The 22,244-nt window shown below is 36.3% G+C and overlaps 2 protein-coding genes across 2 annotated transcripts in view; both read left to right on the forward strand.

The window, feature by feature from the left end:
• Positions 1–3,363: 3,363 nt before the first annotated feature.
• Positions 3,364–6,504, forward strand: RPS16 (ribosomal protein S16). Its single transcript, XM_039362941.1, has 6 exons — positions 3,364–3,464; positions 3,573–3,625; positions 4,542–4,643; positions 5,312–5,408; positions 6,045–6,092; positions 6,292–6,504. The coding sequence occupies exons 2-6, from the start codon at positions 3,578–3,580 to the stop codon at positions 6,435–6,437; spliced, it is 441 nt and encodes a 146-aa protein (XP_039218875.1). The 5' UTR covers positions 3,364–3,464; positions 3,573–3,577; the 3' UTR covers positions 6,438–6,504.
• A 143-nt stretch (positions 6,505–6,647) lies between these two features.
• The window catches only part of OTOGL (otogelin like), a 111,013-nt gene continuing 95,416 nt past the window's right edge, over positions 6,648–22,244 (forward strand). The window contains exons 1-3 of the mRNA XM_039362937.1: positions 6,648–9,619; positions 10,191–10,230; positions 13,313–13,361. Of these exons, the coding sequence (XP_039218871.1) occupies positions 9,541–9,619; positions 10,191–10,230; positions 13,313–13,361 (168 nt within the window). The 5' untranslated portion in view covers positions 6,648–9,540. The remainder of the gene's footprint in view (positions 9,620–10,190; positions 10,231–13,312; positions 13,362–22,244) is intronic.

Consider the following 22,244-nt stretch of genomic DNA (forward strand, 5'->3'; position numbering starts at 1 on the left):
AACAAAACAAAACAGTGGCCTCACCTGCCAAACAGCTTTATCCTCATTGTATAGTCTGTGATTCATGTTTCCCCAACAGCAGATTATCTTGTTATATCCATATTATTATACTTCAATCCAGGCCCTTTTCTCAGTGCCTTTTAAAGCTTGAAATAATATTAAGGAGTACATTTGGTATCAACTAGTGAGTCTATGCCTCATTTCCTAATATCTAATTCCACACAACAAAAGAAACTCAATATATTTGGACCACATAGCACTACTACTTTGAAGATGCCTCAGTAACATCTGGGATTAATTAGAACTGCAAAATATAAACAATGTATATATTAAGAGCCAAGTAACTAAATTAAAATAATTAGTGCATAAGAGGCACATGCATATAAACATGTAATCATGATCATGTTTTTCAGACATTGTGGTTGTTCCAACAACTGCAGCTTGGTTTACACTATATTTTTTATATAACTGCACACAGTAATTATAGATTCTGTTCAGTTGGTTGTCCTTGAAAGTATTTAGTGGCCTTTTCAAAAGTCATTTATTGTGGGTCATGACTAACATATAAAGTAAAATAAACTCAATTATAAATGATTAAGTGTGAACAGAACATTCAAGCTGCCATATAATTGCAAACACTCCATACTTCATCTAACATACAAATTTCTGTATATGCATTTGACTATCTGTATCTTAATGTTACAAGTCATAACATAAAATTTGTGATATCAATATTATTTCTGAAAGAAGAAAATATAAATTACCGTAACATTATTAAAAGCAAGAATAATAGATAAATATAATAATAATATATACTACAGAGTCCATTTTTTCAACCATTTCAGGGAGGGGCCGAGACATTCAACAGACTGCTCATACAAGCCTCCCTTCCACTGTAGCTGAAAACATCAAAATGAATCAGATAAAAGGCTCCCTTATACATAAATAAATAAATAAATCTTATCTATCAATCAATCAAATTTACATGGCCACCCATTTCACAAGAAGTGATTCTGGGCAGTGTACAATAACAAAAAAATAAAAATGAACATGGCAAACAGCCCTATGTAACACTAACACACACACACACAGTTCAACCAGCAATGGAGCCACCTCAACATCTCACCAATCCCCTGAGATCCCTAGGCCTGATGTCAAAGTTCTGCAGAACTTCCAGAAAATAAAGAGAGGTGGGGCCGATTTCACTTTGTGGGGGGAATGCTCCAAAAGGCAGGCAACATGGCAAAGAACTACACCAAGTGTAGTTCCCTGAGAGACAGGACCCATAGCATCCCTCTCAGCCGGATATAATGGGTCAAGCAGATGTAATCAGAGAGAGCAGTGTCTCAAATAACCAAATTTAATTTATAATATTTATATTTATAATTTATTATATTTAAATAAAGATTTGAATGATGTTCAGTAATTTTTTTTAGAAAAGTTCCCAGTTGAAACAATAGCATAAAACAGGGGTCCCCGACCCCCAGGCATAAGCTGTGGGATGCTCAGAAACATTCCTCTCTCCCCCTCACTGGAACGCAAAGCCAAAAAGGTTAGGGAACACTGGCATAAAAACAAGTTTCTGCTCCTCTGGCTGTCTACATCTAAAACTCTCTGATAATCTCAAACAGAGAATAAAGAGGATCGGGAGCATATACAAACCTGAGAGTTTTTTATCTAGCATTTCCATCAACTGGAGACAATCTCCTCGGCAGAACATAAACTTGAGCTAGAACCTGATTGTGTGAAATCAGGTTTGAGTCTCTAGAGATTATACATACAGCATTCAGAGCACAACATGGCATTCAAAAAATGACTATATTCAATTAGGGTTATATTAACCTCAAAGATGAGAAGTCTTACATGTACATCACTGTGATATACCTCAATTGGGATACCATCATGTTTTAACTGTAAATATTATTTAGACTCCACTTTGAACAGAAAGGACAAAAAATTAATTTAATGATGTAATCTTCACTACATTTATTATATGTGACCTTCAGGAAGTAGTATTTTGAAATAACTTCAAAATATTTGTACATCCTTGCCTATTCAATATCATCACTAATGATTTGCCACTTGTTGCCCCATCCTTTGGATGTTAAGTGAGTCATCTGATTGCTAAGTGAATCTGATTTTCCCCAGTGGCTTTGCTTGTTGGAAGCCAGCTGAGAAGATTGCAAATGGTGATCACATGATCCTGGGACACTGGAAGTGTCATAAATACATGCCAGTTACCAAGTGTCTGAATTTTGATCACATGACCAATGGGATGCTGCAACGGGCATGGCAAAACCAGGCATAAGTCATTTTTTTCAGTGCCATTATAACTCTGAACTGTTATTAAAGGAATTGTTGTAAGTAGAGGACTACCTGTATACAGATTATCTTTTTGCATTATCATATTCTTATGCATCCTTCAATTACAGAGCGACATCAAAGTTATTCATTATATGGTTATGAATTTTAATTAATAAAACTAATCACTTTCTATATAAGCGTACATTATAAGTTGGTCAATGTAGAAAAAAATGAATGTGAAACCAGTACATAACATTAAGACTGGATCTCCTCTTGCATCAGTATCTCTATACCACTGAAGATAAATATCTAGACTTTGCAAGCTGAATTAGGCAAAGTCCTGCTAAATTACTGTATGTATCACATTTTTAGTCAGGCAAATAATAGACGATCATGTCCCTTGCCTAATGGAGGGAGAGAAGCCAAATTCTGAATACAAGATCCCATTATATGGACCAAGTCAAGTTACCCGTTACCACCACTGTGGCATCAGGATGCTATATTGTTAAAATGTAGGAAATATCCTCCAAATATTTTGAATCCAAAATTGAAGTTCCGGAGAAAACAAATGATAATCTTATTGCAACAGTGATTAAACTTAACAAAGCAGGTCGAAGTTAACTGGTTAGATGGCTTTAATTTGGTAACACTGGTCTTCTAACGTTCACCTAGATTTGTAACTTGCATTTCCGCACGTGTTTACCCACGGCTGGTGAAGCTCCGGTCTTCTCAAATAAGTTTTCTGCATAAGACACCGAAATTAAACTAAGCATACCGGCTGGTTTCCCACAGACTAATATGCTAAAGTGTAACTACCCAATACATGGTTCAGCCATGTGAATACAACCTATTCATATCCTTGACAGCCACCTCTTCATGTTTAAAATGCGTGGACAGAAATTATAATTTAATCGGAGCAATGAATGCGGACCTTAGCCTCTTTCTGTCACTGAAAGACACGAGCGAAACCACCTGCGTATTCCAACAAACTTCCCCACCCACAGAAACGAGAGCTGGAAGACAAAACAGAATCCAGAACGGCTGCCGGAAAGCAATGCATCCCGCTTCCGGAAGTGACGATAACCTTTGCGGCCGAGCCGGCCCCTGGGAAAGTTAGTTGGGAAACCCTGTTCTTTCTTTCGCTGCTGCTTTTGCCGAAGGTGGGTGGATGTCGCTCTCGCTGGTCCAAGCTTTGCCGTTGGGGGGGGGGGGGGCTCTCGGTCTGATCACTCACTAGCTTTGTCGGTTTGTCTGTCTCTCTCCTTCAGGCGCCATGCCAGCTAAGGGGCCCCTCCAGAGCGTTCAGGTTTTCGGCAGGAAGGTGAGGCTTGCGTGGTTGTTTGAACGGGCCTAGCTCGTTGTCTCCTCTTCCGCCATAAAAAGCCGAGCAATTGAGGGGGCAACGGGATGCTATTGTTGCCCGAAAGTTGCCTTGGCCCGGTCGGCTTTCCGGAGCTGAAAAGAATCCCTCGTTTCTCATTTTCCATGCGCGCAGTGACACTCTTCCGCTGCCACGTTTTCTCACTTGAGCGGCGGGATTTGGCCTGAGCCGTGGTGAAGGAAAACGGCGCGTTAACTGCGGCACATGGGATGGAAGGACGGAATAAGCTATTTGACTGTTCAGGGGATGGGCTTGAGGGTGATGGGACGGTGCTATTTCATGATAGATAGATAGATAGATAGATAGATAGATAGATAGATAGATAGATAGATAGATAGATAGATAGATTGTATTATTTTTTTTCCTGTGGGCACAATGGCACACATTAAAAATGAAATTTAGTTGCTTTCTCGCAAAGTGTACACATACATAACACATTAAAAACATACTATATATAACGTATAGTTGCCCCATGAAATAGGGTATCCACAATTACCGTCATTCTTTGCTATTAACCAAAATAAACCATACAATAGGAATTGTTGCGTATCTCTCCTGAAAGTTATCTCAAAAAATCTCATTTCATCTTGTAATCACTAGACTCCTTTTTTGAGTTTGATATTTTAATTGACGATTGCACCTATTGGGTTTCTTGCTTCATAGCAACAAGTGAAAATGGGATAGATAAAAGCTTCAGTTGATTGGTTTCAATAGCAAAGTGTATATACAGTGATAACGTGTGTAGTGGAATATTTTGGATGTTTATCTTTGATGCAGTGCTGATAGTGCTTTCCTGTCATAAAGGCTGTAATTTTGCCTAATGTTTTTATTATTGTCCCAACCAACCCCCATTTAGAAAACTGCAACTGCAGTTGCTCACTGCAAAAGAGGAAATGGACTTATTAAGGTGAATGGACGGCCTCTGGAAATGATTGAACCCAGAACTCTCCAATACAAAGTAAGTGATTTTCTATGTATGTATAATACATTTTGTGCGTATGTATAAATTAATAACTGTTTTCTTTTGTCCCCCCCCCCTTTTTAAAAAAAACTATAGTTCTGATAAAAGGACAGTGAATTTCAAGTGGGTTTGAACTGTAATTTGATAAATATACTTAGCATTTTTGTAAAAACTTTTTATCTGTGTTATTCAGAATCCCTTGCATTGTTATTAAAGTTTCAATACTTTGCATGCATTTTTGGAGAATTTGGCAAGAGTTATATTGATGTTTGTCTTGAATTACTTCTGTCAGTAGTAATTATTCCTGGTATGCAGTACTTTTCTGCTGAAATGCAGTAATTGAAAGCTGTAAAGCATTTAAGCAAATGAAATGGTTCTATTTGTTTCTGTGTTATTGCATGCAAGTTAGTTGAAACTCTTGGAGAAGTTATTTAAGGGTACTATCTTGAAATATAATGAATTAATTGAAGTGGATGAATTGTTAAGATGGCAAGATATAAGGTTTTTTTTGTGAAAACAGAATTATTTTCTGTAATTTCCCTTGGTGATGTAAAAGTAGTAAATTCAAAGAATATTGATAGCCTGTATTCTATAAATCTTCAGACATTTCTGCGTTAAATAAGAAGCTTGTTTAAGACTATAACTAAATGCTTTTTCTCCCCCAGCTGCTTGAACCAGTACTTCTTTTGGGCAAAGAACGCTTTGCAGGAGTTGACATAAGAGTCCGTGTGAAGGGTGGCGGTCATGTGGCACAGATATACGGTATGAGCAGTTCATATTTTACAAGTAGAAAAAAAATATTAAATGTATCAGCTATCCAAATACAGCAACATGTGTATCTGTAAAATGTGCTATCACCTGTGTTATGGTTTGTTAATTGGTTTCTAACCTTTTCTCACCTGGTATTTCTGGATGTATTTTACTGACTCCTAGTTAGATTGATTGCTAGCTAATCCACTTGATTTACAAGTTTAGGGAAGTTTGCTTTTATTATATTTGATGATTTGCTCTGTACCAGATTATTACTCCTTGTAATTGTTTATACATAAGTATAGATGCTAGAGAGCCAATTTGATCTAGAGATTAAGGCACCAGACTAGAAAGCAGGAGATTATGAGTCCTGCTTGAAACTTTAGCCATGAAAGCCAGGTGAGTCACTTTGGACTAGTCACTCTCAACCCACCGGTTGTGGGGAAAATAGGAGGAAGGTATGTTGGATATGCTGGCACCTTGAGTTATTTGTAAAAATAAAAGTGGGATACAAATAAATACTAATGTAAATCTGAAGTACTAAATTGTTCCAAACACTCCACAATTAATATAGCTGATTAACTTTTACTAGAACTTGCAGCATTTTTCTTTTAACTTGATATTTTATTTTACTTATTTCTTCTACAGCAATTCGGCAATCTATTTCCAAAGCACTGGTGGCTTATTACCAGAAATGTAAGTTTTCATTAACTTTATTTTTCCACTACTTTTCATCTCATTTAAGATCAATTGTATATTGACCATATAAATTAAGTGCTGTTCAAAGACTTTATTTCTTGGTGCTTCTTCTAAATTACCATTTCTGAGCAATGTTATAGGAATGATTATAAACAATAGCTTCAAAGCCTAATACAAATGTTTTATTTTTCTCAAGATGTTGATGAAGCTTCTAAGAAAGAAATAAAGGATATTCTCATCCAGTATGATAGGACCCTGTTAGTTGCTGATCCTCGACGTTGTGAGTCCAAGAAGTTTGGTGGGCCTGGTGCTCGTGCGCGTTACCAAAAATCCTATCGTTAAAAGGAAACTTTTTGTCTATTTGAAATAAAGGATAAAATTTAATAAATAACTTGTGTTTTGAAAACTATATTTCAATCTGTTTTTGTAATGTTTCAAGAGGATGCTTAATATGTATGATATAGAATATATTCATGTGATTAGAGTCAGTTTTAAAATTATATTAGCTTATTTCAACTTCTTCTTTTAGTGCAATCTTATGATTGAATTATAACTTAGACACAGTTCCGTAAAAGGATACAGTATATTTGGGTTAACACTTAATAATTCTATCTTACATGAATAAGTATGTTCTCTTTTGGTTTCTTTGCCTGGACTTCAGCTACATAGGTTTTTCTTAAAACTTGCAGGACATTTTGGAACAAAGTCCTCCACTCAGTGGATGCTGTAGATTGCGACCCTAAACTCAATAATAAATATTTTTACCACAATCCAACAAATCAAATATGGAATTCTGGAGATAATAGTAAAATAGTAATTACCTTCTAATAATTAAAATTACTATGTTTTGTTTGTATAATTTATTTTCAAATTACAGAAATAAGTCCCTCATGTATTCCCATGTGTTGCCGGATTCTGTATCTACCAGGTATTAATTTGTAGTGTTAACAGATTTGCACAAAAAGTTCTCAGTCCTGCCTATAATTCCCTCTATAATGAAAACAATATTTAAACTCACAAAAATATATATTAAATATATTTTAAAGGATGTTTCAAACACCATTTGTATCATGTTCTCCATAGTTCCTTTGATAGCCTAACTACTATTGTAAAGGACTCTGATTCTGAAAAGTTAAATGAGGTTGGGCCTGATTTGGATGAGAGACCATCAAGAAATCCCTGAGCTGAAGATTTGATTGGAAGTAGAAAAGATCCTGGAAGAAAGTAATAGAAAAATGCTTCAGTTTTACTAAGAAAACGACATGGATGTATCAAGTCACCAGAGTTTGGGGGAGATTGTGATACTTAAGAGAATTCTTAGGTGGAGACAAAAGCTTCATATATCATAATTAAAGAATATTTTTGATTTCTCAACCATCTTTGTTGTAAAAGGGAGGAGAATTTGCTATTTGAGAAAAAATGCTATTGACTGAAACTAAAGCGCCTCATTTATTTGGTTTCACATTTTACTAAATAATTTTGCATCTTAAGCATGGGCATCTCCACTTCCAAATTGTTATCTCCTAACTGATTAATAAGAGTTCTGCTACATTCCAGGATAACATTTTCTATCTGTTGGAAAGGAAAATTGTTAATCTTGGTGTTCTGGGAATGTTTATGTGTACACATTTGTACGCTATATACTTGTATATGCTTCTTTTAAAAAGGATGCTTTTAAGTATGTAATGGAACATTAATGCTTAAGTTACATCTTTGTTCAGTAGTACCAGGTTTTTCCATATATCAGCAGATACTTTTAATCATATGTAAGAGACCATCCTGTTCCATTTTTATTCCCATGGAAGATATTCTGTTCATATTAAAAGCAATAACCTTATGTTCCAGTCCTAAATAGAACGGAAGTGAGGAACTTCTTCCAGACACACAGGATTTCCTTGCTATTCATTATTTTCTTTATTGCTTTTACTTGATGTAAATTGCCCAAAGTTATTCTGAGTCAGTTGGCCTATAAATCTCACAGTTTCTTTATTGCTGGCATAAAATATTTTAAAGCACAGGACACTGGCTTTTTATTTCCACACAAATGAGTTAGAAAGATAACTCATCTTTTTGAACAATATTTCAGTTTGCTGTCAGAAAAGCAGATATCTAGACCCCAAACATTTCTGCAATTACAGCAACTGCTGACTAGTGAAGAAGGAATAGAAGAAACTACTAGACAATGAGCTGAAAGAGCCTAATAATAGATTTGATACTACATTCCTACAGGGGCTAACAAAATCATGTTTCCAAGTGAAGAAGCATCTTGTAATATCAATATAGAAGGCTTTGTAATGCTCTGTCCTATGGTAAAATATATTCCTGTGTACTAAGTTGATAACACACTACTGGAGTTGTCTCCCTTGTTTCCATTTGAACACTGCCTTATAGTTAATTAAATGTATCAAATGATATCAAGTAATTGATAAGGATTTTCCATCAGAACTGATTTTAAACTTGATATCAGTTTAAAATAGAATTGATCTAAACTTTTATTCTATTTGTATATGGTCAAATTAATGAACACCCTTAATAGTTTTTAGCAATGTAGTAAAAACATTCAACTAACTACAATGTCCGTGGTAAATATAATTAAACTTGAAAATTAATAATGAAAAAATAACAAAAATATAAGACAAAATGGAATGCAACAATTTTTAAAAGGCATTAACAGTTAACTAGTCATCATATGCCCAGAAGTGCATTTCAATGTGACTCTTCATTCCAAGGGAGACATTTCCATAAGGGAACAGGGCCTGAGAAAGCACCAAAATTTGATCCATAGCAGTCAAAAAGCTCTATAAAATAGCGAATAGTAAAGTAAATGTAAAAATCAATCTCAGATTACCTCTTTGGTGGAGAATGAACTGGAAATGGCCAAAATGCCATAATATTCTAGATTGCTTGTGAAGAATACTAGAATGTCAGAAAAAAAAACATGTTCCTCTTTTAGGGCAGGGCTTATAACTTGCTTGCTTGCTAGTTATTTGCACTCTGAAAACATTACATTATTATTTTTTTTCAAATACTTTTCTAAATGTACATATAAAGGGAGAAAGACAGTGGATCCTGATCGCTAGAAGCTTCAAAGGTGACATGCAAAATGATCTCTTTTAAGTATTGTGATTTGGCAGGTCTGCTCTCCCCAAGCATTATAAAGGACTGATTCAGTTCCACAGAGGAGTAGGAGCGTGGGGGCTCATGTAACTAATACTGATACAGGTTGCCATGCATTGCTAATGAGAAAAGCCTGGCCAAAGCATCTGCAGCATTTTCAAAGCTCAAAAGCTGTATGCAGCAAGCTGGTTTCATTCCCTACTACCACTTAACATTTCACTTTTTCAAACTGGAAAGAGTCTGCAAATTATTAGTGACTTTTAAAATGCCTTCCTAATTAAGGGCATCAGTCTGGACAATTTTTTTTACCTTAAGCAGCTACACTGAAATGAACCTAGTGAGAAAAATCAATTTCATGATACTGTGGCACATTTTGGGGGTTCACATTCTGTTTTTAACTTTCAAAGGTAAGTCTTCGTTTTATTTTTAAATTTAACATTGCTTAAAAACATTTATAAATATGTTCTTTATTTTTTCCTTTTGGAAAAAGTAACATTTAGAAAAATAAAGTGTTTTATCCATTCTTTGAAACTAATTGTAATTATAATATTATTAAAAAGAGGGTTCAAAGATATTCTTTGGATTAAAAAGACCAGTGATGTTTACTAAGAATTAAGTCCTATTGTGTCTGAAGGGTTTTATTAATAGGTTGTATTCCACATGTATTACTCTTCTCCGTAACAATTTTTCTCATATTAGCTAAAAACCAGTTAACTAATGTGTTGACATGTCAGCATAAATATTTAATTAGTAATAGTATTATATGGATGATTCTGTCATTCTTGTTGGATAGTTAAAAGAGTATTTAAGGAATTAAAAATCTCCCCTTTTTGAAAAAAAAAAACAACCCCCAAATCTTTTAATTTTAGTAACTGAACTCCAGTAAAAGACTGCCCTTAGAGCTCAGACTATTGATATAAATTCTAGAAGAGTGTGAGAGAGAAAGAATGATTGATTTTCATTATTTTTATGCAATAGACTCTATCTGTGAATTACATCTCCTGAAAAGAGCTGCAAGGTGAGTTTGAGTTCCTGTTTGTTGATAATAATAACACATTCATGTTGAGGATTATACTAACATTGTACTAATATTTAGAAGTTTAAGATTTTTTTTTAAAAAAAAAAACTAAGCAAAGCTGTTTTAAACAACTTTTACAATAATTCGGTGTTTTTCAAAGCATAAACTGTCAGAGAAGGATTGCCCAAAGATATTTGTATGATGTACACAACAAATTTATAATTTCAGAAATCCTTATAGGGCACACACTTTTTACACTCGAAAGAGCATGATTTTGAGATACTGCTTGGAAACTGAGAAATCCCACTTAGGAAAAATCTTAATTGTAGTAGCATGTTTTGAGAAAATCTATTCATTTTCTGTTAAGCCTTATTTAATATGGAACCCAGAAATCAAGCACAGGATCCCTTAGCTGTTGCCTCAAATCTGTGTATGTTTCTTAAACTTTTTTTCACTCAGGGCTGCTTCCCACTTTTAATAAAAATGGAGGATTCCCAAAGAGCTTTTGTTTTTATGAGTTGTATTTATTTATATTTGCCATATAAAAATGAAAATTGATGCATTTGTTGCTGTTACTGCTTTTCATGACTGATGGGATTTTAATATTGTGTTATTTTTTTAACATAGACTGGCAAATAACTTTGATTTTGCAAACCCGTGAGAGGTTCTAGGGGTTTTAGGACCACATTTTAACAAACACTACCTTAGGTCATGTATGTCTAGTCTGGTATCATGCAAATGTGTTGAGGTTGCAACTCCCAAAATCGCCAGCTCACAGAGGAAATGCAATATTATGATAAATGTATTGATAGTAAGGACGGAAGGAAGGAAGGAAGGAAGGAAGGAAGGAAGGAAGGAAGGAAGGAAGGAAGGAAGGAAGGAAGGAAGGACTTTAGCATAAAATATTATAAAGGCCAGCCAGATAATATGTTCAGTAAGTCTAAGCAGTAAGGTAAAAACAGTAATAAGCTGTTAATTTTCATAACAAGATTCAAAAAGCATTTGCTAATACTTTATATATTGGAAAATGTGAACTTGAATATTTAGGCTGATTACCTATTCTGCTCCTAGAGTAATCCATAAAACAAATTTACATTTTTCTCAGCTCTTTCATTACAATACCAACTGCACAAAATCAGGAAGATTATGCTTAGATTACTGATTCCCACTTTGCTCATATCTAATAAGAGCAACTTGATTTTAGATTTGAATCAGTTATTGGATCTTTCAGATTATTTTTTTTGTTTTGCTGGTCCCATTATTAATCTTATAATTAGCCCCAATATTACCCTTTTAATAACAGGTAGGACTACCTGTATTAGGCAATCTTGGCTTATCATGAAAAGTTAAGCTTGGCTGGATCTAATTATTTTGATTGGAGATCACTAGCACATTCAACCAATTAAAATGGATAGTTGAAAACTATATCCTGGAGGGCTGTGGCCACTTCCATACTGTTGGTAAAAAAAATTAAATGTAAGTGTTCATGAAGTCCCAAGGAACTGAGATTGACTCAAGGGAATCTTTATCTTACTGATAGTTATAAATACTATCACTTATAACCATTCATTTAATGACTGTTCAAAGTTACAACAGCACTGTAAAAGTAATTTATGACAATTTTTTACACTTATGACTGTTGCAACATTGCCATGGTCAGATGATCAAAATTTGGCCACTTGGTACTGGCATATATTTATGACAGTTGCACTGTCTCAGGGTCATGTGGTCACCATTTGTAACCTTCCCAGCTGGTTTCTGACAAGCAAAGTTAATGGGGGAAGCCTGATTAGTTTAATAACTGCATACATAATAACAGCAGTGATTCACTTAATAACTGTGGCAAAAAGGTTATAAAATGGGACACAACTTACTTAACTGCCTTGCTTAACAATAGAAATTTGGGTTCAATTTTGGTTGTAAGTTGAGGACTAACTTTGAGGATTTTTTTGGAAAGGAATTCCCAGCAAATAATTGATGAGATAAAATTAGTCTGTTGCAAGTTACACATCTAGAGATACAACTAGAGAGAGGAATTGAATTGCAGTAGTTAATACTAATGCAAACTAGTGGTATGAGTTCTGAATGTGTTATGTACGTATAGCCCTGACAATGATAATAATTTATTCTGTCAATGACCAGCAAAAATTCCCCTCACAAAAAAAGACAACACCAAGAACAATCAAGTAGATGAGATAAAATACAAAGTTAAAATAACACATAAAAATATAATGGTGCATTAATTAGTTATTCAAGTGCAAATCAAACATTACAGCCTATGAAGTAAAATACATATTGTCTAAAAACAAAATAGCTAGTATGTGTTGAATCTAAAGTGATCAATAAATCAGAAGTGATTATTTCCTAACCAGTTATGTCTTATTTTCATTGGGCAACACAGAATTTGGTAACTGTACATGTGGTAGTTTCATAGACAGTTTATAGCAGGGATCTTCAAACTTGGCCCTTTTATGACTTGTGGACTTCAACTTCCAGAATTCCTCAGAGAAATTCTGGGAGTTGAAGTCCACAAGTCATAAAAGGGCCAAATTTGAAGACTTCTGGTTTATAGTTTCAATTCTTTTTGAAGCAGGCTCACATGAAGTGCTCTTCCTGGAAATTTGTATATTAAGGGCAGAATATAAGTAGACCTGACATCCCTGCAGAGCTTAAAATGTAGTAATATATAACTCCGAGTTTGAGTGAGTTAGTGAACTCACTGATTCTGTCATATTGACCCATTGCCCTTTTCTAATTCTAATGAAACAATTCCTTTTATTTTTTCATTTCTTTTCAATTATTAAATGTATCCAACTCTTACTGATTTTTCTATGGTAATATTTCTAACTATAATTAATGTCCATGAGCAAAAGATTGATATCTGTTGTACTTGTAAAAGAGGGGATGAAAAGGGAAACAAACATGCACATTACCTGTTTTTTGTTTTTTTTTTTAAAAAAAAGCTTAGCTCAAGAAAGGTGCCTTTGATGAAGTGAGATAAATCAGAATGAAGCACCTCTCTCACGGGAGTCTGTTTATTCACAACCTTTGCTTATACAGGATTCTCTTTGTTTTCTTCCAGGAATGAATTTACTGTAGTTCCTCAAAAAGGAGATCTCTTAGCAGCTGAGGTAGGCTATACCTCAAAAGGAAGAAGAGAAAAGGCACACATACACATACACACACACACACACACACACACACACACACACACACACACACATTTGCCAACAAGGGGTGCTTGCTATCCCTACAATGAAGTCTTTGTAAAACAGAATGGAAATGCAAATATCACGACAGGAATGAGTGCAGTAGTTTTTCCATAATGTACCTATTTTCCTGTAATTCTCAAAATGCAAACCTACATTTAACTGTCCATTCATTTTTTGTAACTAGCTTATTAATCACCCTAATGCATTAAGTGACGCGCAGTAGAAAAAAGGTGTAGAAAAAAAGGACCTGAAATTGTGTTGGTGCTTTGCAAAATGCACAATTGGGAAACCGTAGATGAGCTCGCTTTCAGATGTGACAGTTCTATCTGTTCCACAATAGATTCCCACAAACAGATGTTATACTTGTGAAAAATCTTTGGGTCTCACTTAATCTGAGGTACAGTGGCTACAAGAAGTCTATACACTCCTGTTAAAATGCCAGGTTTTTGAGATGTAAAAAAATGAGACCAAGATTAATCACTTCAGAATTCTGTCCACCTTTAACATATAAGCTGTACAAGTGGGGGGGGCAAATAACAATAAAAAACTCACAATAATGTGGTTGCTTAAATATGCACACCCTTAAACTAATACTTTGTTGCAGGACCTTTTGATTTTATGGCAGCATTCAATTGTTTGGGTAGGAATTTGTCAGCATGGCACATCTCGCCTTCGGAATCTTTGCTCATTGTTCCTTGCAAAAGTGCTCCAAATCTGTCAGAGGGGGAGGGCATTTGTTGTGCACAGCCCTCTTTAGATTACCCAATAAATTTTAAATTGGATTCAGCTGGAACCAATTTTGGATCATTCCAAAACTTCGATCTTCTTCTGATGAATGCATCCTTTTGTTGATTTGGAAGTATGCTTTGGGACTTGTCATGTTGAAAGATTAAATTCCTGTTTATCTTCAACATTTGAGCAGAGACCTGAAGGTTTTGTGCCAAAATTGATTGATTGTTTGTTCATAATTCATAATTCCATTCACCTTGACTAAAGCCCTAGTTCCAGCTAAGAAAAACAGCCCCAATGCTGCCATCACTATGCTTCACTGGGAGTATGGTGTATTTTTGATGATGTGCAGTGTTGTTTTTGCATCAAACATACTTTTTGTAATTATGGCCCAAAAGTTCAATCTTTTTTCAGACTTGATGTAGGGTTTTGCAAAAAGTAGCCAGGCTTGGATGTTTTTCTCTAAAGAAAAGACTTCCGTCTTTCCACCTACTCCGCATATGAAGAATATGGGAGATTGTTATCACATTTAGCACACAACCAGTATTTGCCAGGAATTCCTGCAGTTCCTTCAATGTTGTGTAGACCTCTTGGTAGCTTCTTATACCAGTTTTCGTCTTGTTTTTTCATCAATTTTGGAGGGACATCTATTTCTTTATAATGTCACTGTTATGCCATATTTTCTCCACTTGTTGATGATTGTCTTCACTGTGTTCCATGGTATAGACAAAGCCTTGGAAATTTTGTGTTTCCTTCTCCAGACTGATACCTTCCAACAATGAGAATCCTTTGATGCTTTGTAAGCTCTTTGCAGAGACGGCTTTTGCTTTAAAGAAGCAATCAGCTTTTCAGAGTAAATGTCAGAAAAATCCTACCAGATCACATGAACTTCATAGTCACATTCCTTCTTGTAAGAGGGTATGAACAGTTATGCAACCACATTATTTTTGTTTTTTATTTTTTATTTTTTCCTTACTAAACAATTTCAATTTGTTTTTCAATTGGCTTGTACAGTTATAAATTATATTTAAGGCGGAAAAATTCTGAAATTATTTATCTTAGTCTGATTATTTTACATCTCAAGAACCTGACATTTTAACAGGGGTGTGTGGATTTTCTATACCCACTGGAGATGAAGACTGAACAACCTACTGAAATCAAATTCACGTTAGCTTAAATGTATGTAGTTTAATCTTCATCTACTTTATCTTTTAGATGAGAAGGAAAAACATTTGGGTTAGCCTTATAGCGGGACCAACCCACATAATATGGTGTCCTTATTCCATATTCAGTTAGAATAGGTAATGTTCCTTCAACCCTGGTGGTTGATACTTGAGTATTATTTCACACTGATAATGGGATTGTTTCTTCCATTCAAGAAAAGGGTGGGAAACAATCTTAGAACATGCAGGATGGGTTATAAAACATTCACAACTTGCTCTTTTCCAGGACCTGTTGCCTGCAATGAGGGCTTTATTTTGCTGTCAAGGCAGGTTATGTTGCAAGAGAATGTTTACTCAACTAAGTGGAGAAGCTGATTGGATTTATAGCGTAATAAATTATATTATGGTTTACTTGTTTTGGGCATAGCATTTTGTGCAAACTGTGGTTTATTCAATAAGCAGAAATTGTGGCTTAGAAAGAGTTAGTCAATGTAGCTAAAATACAAGATACATCACTGAAATTTCACTGATGCAGCAAATTTCAGGAGTCCCACTGTTGTGTCCTGAGCCTGCAAAAGCAGGCTCGGGACATTGCTATGGTCCCGGGCTTCTGCAAGCTGCCCAGGACCAGACTGAGCAGTGCCAGCCTTGCGCGCATGCGTGAGGCGCAAAAGCGCGCCATTCCCTGTAACTGTTTTGCCCAGGGATCCGGTCACAAGATAAGAGTCTCTGAGTTTGTTGTTGGAGTGAGCAGAAGAGAAATAAAGAGCTTTTGGTTCCAAAATGTGTGATCTTCCTTCGCCATTAAACCAAGGACTTAACACTGGCGACGAAGGTGGGATTGCTAGCAAGATTAAAGAAGAAAAGCTGTAAGACTTACCCAAGGAGTCCTTGAAGAAGGGAAGATGGCATTAAACACAGCGTTCTAGCCTGCCAGTACAGTGTGGCTGGAGGTAAGCTCGGCTGATAGACTCCTTCCCAGGCCTAGAAGCAAGGATGGCGAAGATAGGTCGTCTATCCAAATTCGATGTTGCACACCCAGAGAGATGGGAGTCCTATGTTGCCAGAGTAGAAAATTATTTTAGGGTGAACCAGGTCAGAGAATATGGCTTGAAGGCTGCAACTCTGTTGTGTATCTGTGGTCAGGATGTGTTTGAAATTGTGGAAAATCTGGCGGCCCCTGCTCCTCTAGAGTCTTAATGTACACAGACTTAAAGAAGTTATTGAAAGAACATTTCCAGCCCAAGATGTCTGTCATTGCGTGGAGACACACGTTTGAACAGAGGGACCAGAGGGCAGGTGAATCAGCCAAGGAATTCATTGCAGCCTTGAAAAGAGCAGCCAAACCACGTGAATTTAAAGATTTGCAAGGAAGGCTGAGAGACCATTTTGTGTGTGGTTTAAGAAACAGAGACTTACAACAAAGAATCTTTGCAAAAGAAGATATTTCATTCCAAGATGCTTTGAGAGAGGTGATGGCTGAGGAAGCAGCAGGTGGGGCAATAAAAAATATGCGGCCTATCAGGAACAACCCAGAGGCAGTCACCGTGCACCATAAGGGCGCTCAAGAAGGATCAGAGGAAGACCCTGAAGAAAAGGTGGATCGCCTTTACCAGTCTGTGGAAAGGAAGCAGAAGGAAGGCAAAGATAAAGCTCCAACTGCGTCCAAATGCTTTGGGTGTGGAGGTCGCCATAAGAGAGCCAACTGCAGGTTCCGTTCCGCCATCTGCAGAGCATGTGGTAGGCAAGGCCACATAGCATCCGTCTGTTTGGGTCGCCAGAAGGTACAACCTTGGGAAGAATTGTGTCTGAAAGGTACCAGGATCCCCAGCCAAAATAGGGTGGGTTTCTGCGCGTCACGCAGGAGTATTTGCAGAACAGGCACACACAAACCCCTTTAAAAAAAGCTGTCGCTTAAGGTTGGGTTACAAGGGGTTTCTTTAGTTATGGAGCTGGACACTGGATCTGCCCTTTCAATTATTTCCATTCATACATTTAGAAAGATTTGTAACAGCAGTGGGTTCCAGGCCAAACTTAGGCCATCCAACGTAATCCTAACAGATTTTCAAAATTCCAAGGTGTGTGTAAAGGGGGAGGCCACCCTTACAGTGCAACACAAGGAAGGTCCATTGGATATGTTGGTTGTTGTTGGGGATGAACGAACGAGCCTTATAAGACTTGATTGGTTTGAGGCCTTGGGAATCCAGGTTACTGGGCTGCAACATTTGCAAATGTTGGGCCTTGCAGAAGTCTGTGAGGAGTTTGCAGATGTGTTTAGTCCACAGCTTGAGTCTTACAAGGGGCCTCTAGTTTCATTGAGACTTGACCCTACCATCATACCCATTAGGGTTAAAGCTAGGAAAGTACCTTTTGCATTAAAGGGTAAAATTGATGCTGAGCTGGATAAATTGATCCAGCAAGGCATTTTAGAGCCTGTAGATTCAAGTCCATGGGAAACTCCCATAGTCACGCCTCTCAAAGCGAATGGGGACATACGCATATGTGCAAACTACAAGTGCACACTAAACAAGGCGCTGCAACAGCATGCGTACCCAGTACCAATTGTCAGCCATATTTTGGCCTCCCTCAAAGGGGGGCGAGTTTTTGCAAAGCTAGATCTGACACAGGCATATCAACAATTACCTGTTGATGAAGCAGCTGCTGAGGCACAGACCATTGTAACGCATAGGGGTGCATTCAAGGTCAAGAGACTGCAATTTGGGGTAAATGTAGCTCCTGGCATATTCCAAAGTGTCATGGAGAGTACACTGAGGGGTATCCCGGGAGTTTGCCCCTATTTTGATGATGTCCTTATTGCTGGAGAATCTACTCAGAATTTAGCAGAGAGGTTAAGGGCTGTTTTGCTCCGTTTTCGAAAAGCAGGCCTAAAACTAAAAAAAGACAAGTGTAAGATAGGAGTCACTTCTACTGATTTCTTAGGATTCAGGATAGATGCTCAAGGTATTCACCCTGCTGAATCTAAATTGAAGGCTATACAGCAGGCTCCTAACCCCAAGTCTAAAAGTGAGCTGCAGGCTTTTCTGGGTCTCTTGAATTTCTTCCCCACAAAGCTGCATTAGCTGAACCTTTACATAGGCTTTTAGACAAGCAGGCATCTTGGCAGTGGACAAAGGTCCACGAAAAGAGCTTCAATGAGGTCAAGGCTTTGTTCACATCTAATGCTGTGCTTGCACATTTCAATGAGCAGTTGCCTGTCTGCATTGCCTGCGATGCATCCCCTTATGGGGTGGGAGCTGTACTCAGCCATTTGAGGGCTGATGGGACCTAGCTTCCTGTGGCATATTACTCCAGGACTCTATCTTCTGCTGAGTGTAATTACGCTCAAATAGACAGGGAAGCATTGGCCATAGTAGCTGGAGTTAAAAAATTCCATGATTTCTTATATGGCCGACATTTCATGGTCTACACAGACCATAACCTTTGCTGGGGTTGTTTACAACAACAAACAAACCCCTCATATTATTTCCCCTAGAATGCTGAGGTGGTCCATTTTTCTGTCAGCATATGATTATTCCTTAATTCACAAACCTGGTAAGGAAATGGGTCATGCTGATGGCCTAAGCAGACTACCTCTGAAACTGGTAGAAGCAGACCCTGCTCTTGCCATCAATATTCTCTCCATTCAGGAGTTGCCTGAATCTCCCCTCAATGCCAGAGATGTGGCTGCAGAAACTGCCACAAATCACACTCTTACACGTGTGTTGTCATGGGTCTTGTCTGGATGGCCTGGCAGAAGTCCAGGTACGGAGTTCCAAAGCTTCTGGCTCAAGAAGCACGAGTTGTCCACTTTTAAGGGTTGCCTGTTGTGGGGTAGCAGGGTAGTTATCCCAGCCTCATTGAGGCCTAGAATCTTGGTCTCTCTGCATGAGGGACATCCTGGCATTGTCAGAATGAAAGCGCTTGTGCATAGCCATCTCTGGTGGCCGGGGCTAGGTAAGGATATAAAGGCTCAGGTGCACGGGTGTCAGTTGTGCCAGCAGTCACAGCCAGAAATGCCTCAGGCCCCAGTTCATAGGTGGGAGGAAACTCTATCACCATGGTCCAGAGTGCATATAGATTACGCTGGGCCCTTTCAGGCAATTCTTCTTGGTTGTTGTTTTTTTTTTTTTTATTGAAATTTTTCAAAAATTTTACAAATAAACATCCCCCCCCTCCCAAACCACCCCACCCTCCCCCCCCCGACTTCCCAGAACTGAATATAGGATTATTTAACAAATTTTAAAAAATAACGTTTACAATTTATAAAATAATTAATAAAAATAATAAAGGTCATAATAATAATAATATATAATAATATATATAATAATAATATGCATAACATAAGCCTTAAAATGAATAATATATACTAAGAAAGAGAGAAAAAAAAAGGGGAAAGAAAAGAGAGAGAGAAAGAAAAAAGAAAAAAGGTAGACGAAAAAATAGAACATATATATATAAAAAAATATATATAAGTAATAATACGTAAAGAAAAAAGGAAGAAAGAAAGAAGGAAAAAAAACAATCATTACAAGTTATAAAAAAGCTAAATGATATTTTTCCATATCCAAATTGTATTGTATGAAATTTATCCATTTTTCCCATACTGCAAAAAATTTCTCTTGAGATTGCTCCTTTAAAAAAGCCGAAATCTTTGCCATTTCCGCCAGATACGAAACTTTGTGAAACCACTCTTGCAAAGTAGGCAAGGATTCCTTCTTCCAATATTGCCCTATTAACAGCCTAGCGGCTGTAATCAAATTTAACATCAATATAACCTCCTTAGCATCACAATCAGTAACAATACCTAATAAAAATAATTGCGGAGTAAATTTTACCCTCCGTTTAAAAATTCTTTGGATATTCCACCATATCTTAATCCAAAAAGCTTTTATATGCTTACACGTCCACCAAGTATGATAATAAGTAGCATCCAAATGTCCACATCTCCAGCATTTCGGCTGCAGATTAGGGTACATAATGGACATTTTCTTTGGATCAAGGTGCCATCTATAAAACATCTTATAAAAATTCTCTCTTAAATTTTGCGCTTGTGTGAATTTAACATTTCTTATCCAAATAAGTTCCCAAGTATCCATTGAAATCGTTTCACCAATATTCTGTGCCCATTTAATCATACAATCTTTAACTAATTCAGGTTCTGAAGTCCAATTCCACTAAAACCCCATAAACTCTCTTAATATGGGTTGGCCTTTGATCTCTTACTTGTTTTAAAAGAGCTTCATCTTCTCTAAGCCAGCCCATTTTACAATCCATCTTCCATCTGTCCACTATTTGTCTGTATTGGAACCATGAATAAGTTAAATTTTCATGCGTTAATTCTTCCAAAGATTTTAACTGCCAATCTTGGCCATCCCATCTAAGTAACTGTGCATAAGAGACCATATCCATATTAACCCCTTTCCTTATGCCTTCTATGGCATGCCGAGGTATAGCCCATAATGGTATTTTGAAGTCACTTTTATAATACTTTCTCCACACTCTAAGCAAAGAGATTCTTATAATATGAGACTTAAAAACCCAATCCACTTTTTTATTAAATATTAAATAGGCATGCCATCCAAAAAGTAAGTCCCAACCTTCCAAATGAAGTATTTCTATATTTGTTAAATTCACCCAGTCGCTGATCAATGTTAATACTACAGCATCATAATACAATTTCATATTTGGTACCTTGAGTCCACCTCTCTCACGAAAATCTTGCATTATTTTAAGTTTCACCCTTGGTTTTTTCCCTGCCCAAACAAATCTATTAATACCTTTTTGCCATTCATCTAAATTACGTTCATTCTTTAAAATAGGTAACATTTGAAACAAAAAAATAAACTTTGGCAGGACATTCATTTTAATAACTGCAATTCTACCCATAAGGGATAACTGTAGATTGTTCCAGTTTTTTAAATCCTTCTGTACCTCCATCCACAGCTTTTCATAATTATTTTTATACAGTTTTGCATTAGAAGCAGATAATGTGACCCCCAAATATTTTACCTTATCAACAATTTCAAAATCTGTTAAGTTAACTAAAACCTGTTTATCACCATTAGTCATATTTTTAGCTAATATTTTGGTCTTATTATTATTAATTTTAAAACCAGAAACACATCCATATTGTTGAATCAATTGTAATAATTTTACCACCGAACAGGTAGGTTGAGACAAAGTAACAACCAAGTCATCTGCAAAGGCTCTTAATTTATATTCTTTTTTATTAATTTCTATTCCTTTTATTTCTTGAGACTCCCGAATTTTAATCAACAAAATTTCCAATGTTAAAACAAACAATAACGGAGATAACGGGCATCCCTGTCTTGTTCCTTTTTCTATTACAAAAGCCTCTGACAAACCCCCATTTACAATAAGTTGAGCAGTCTGTTTTTGATATATATTAGATAATACTTGTAATATATTTTGTCCAAAATTCATCTCCTTAATTAAACATAACATAAACTGCCAATTCACTTGGTCAAAGGCTTTTTCAGCATCCAAAAATATCAGGCCTGCAGAGACTTGGTTATTCTTTTCTAGATACTCTAATAAGTTAATAATTTGTCTAACATTATTTTTCATATACCTTCCAGTTATAAAACCCGATTGATCCTTATGTATAAACTGCTGCAAGATCCCCATAAACCTATTAGCTAAAATTTTTGCAAAGATTTTATAATCCACGTTTAAAAGAGATATAGGTCTGTAATTTTTAGGCAATGTAAGATCTTGATTATCTTTTGGAATCAATGATATAAATGCATTACGCCAAGATGGAGGGATCTCTAAACCCTGTAATAAGTTATTAAACAATTCACACAATGGTTGAGTCATCTCTTCTACTAAAGTTTTGTAATAGATGTCAACCCATCCGTACCCGGCGCTTTGCCCAATTTCAATTGTT

This window comes from Crotalus tigris, unplaced genomic scaffold (genome assembly GCF_016545835.1).
Source record: "Crotalus tigris isolate CLP2741 ecotype Arizona unplaced genomic scaffold, ASM1654583v1 scf7180000019496.3020429, whole genome shotgun sequence".
NCBI classification, from domain to species: Eukaryota; Metazoa; Chordata; class Lepidosauria; order Squamata; family Viperidae; genus Crotalus; species Crotalus tigris.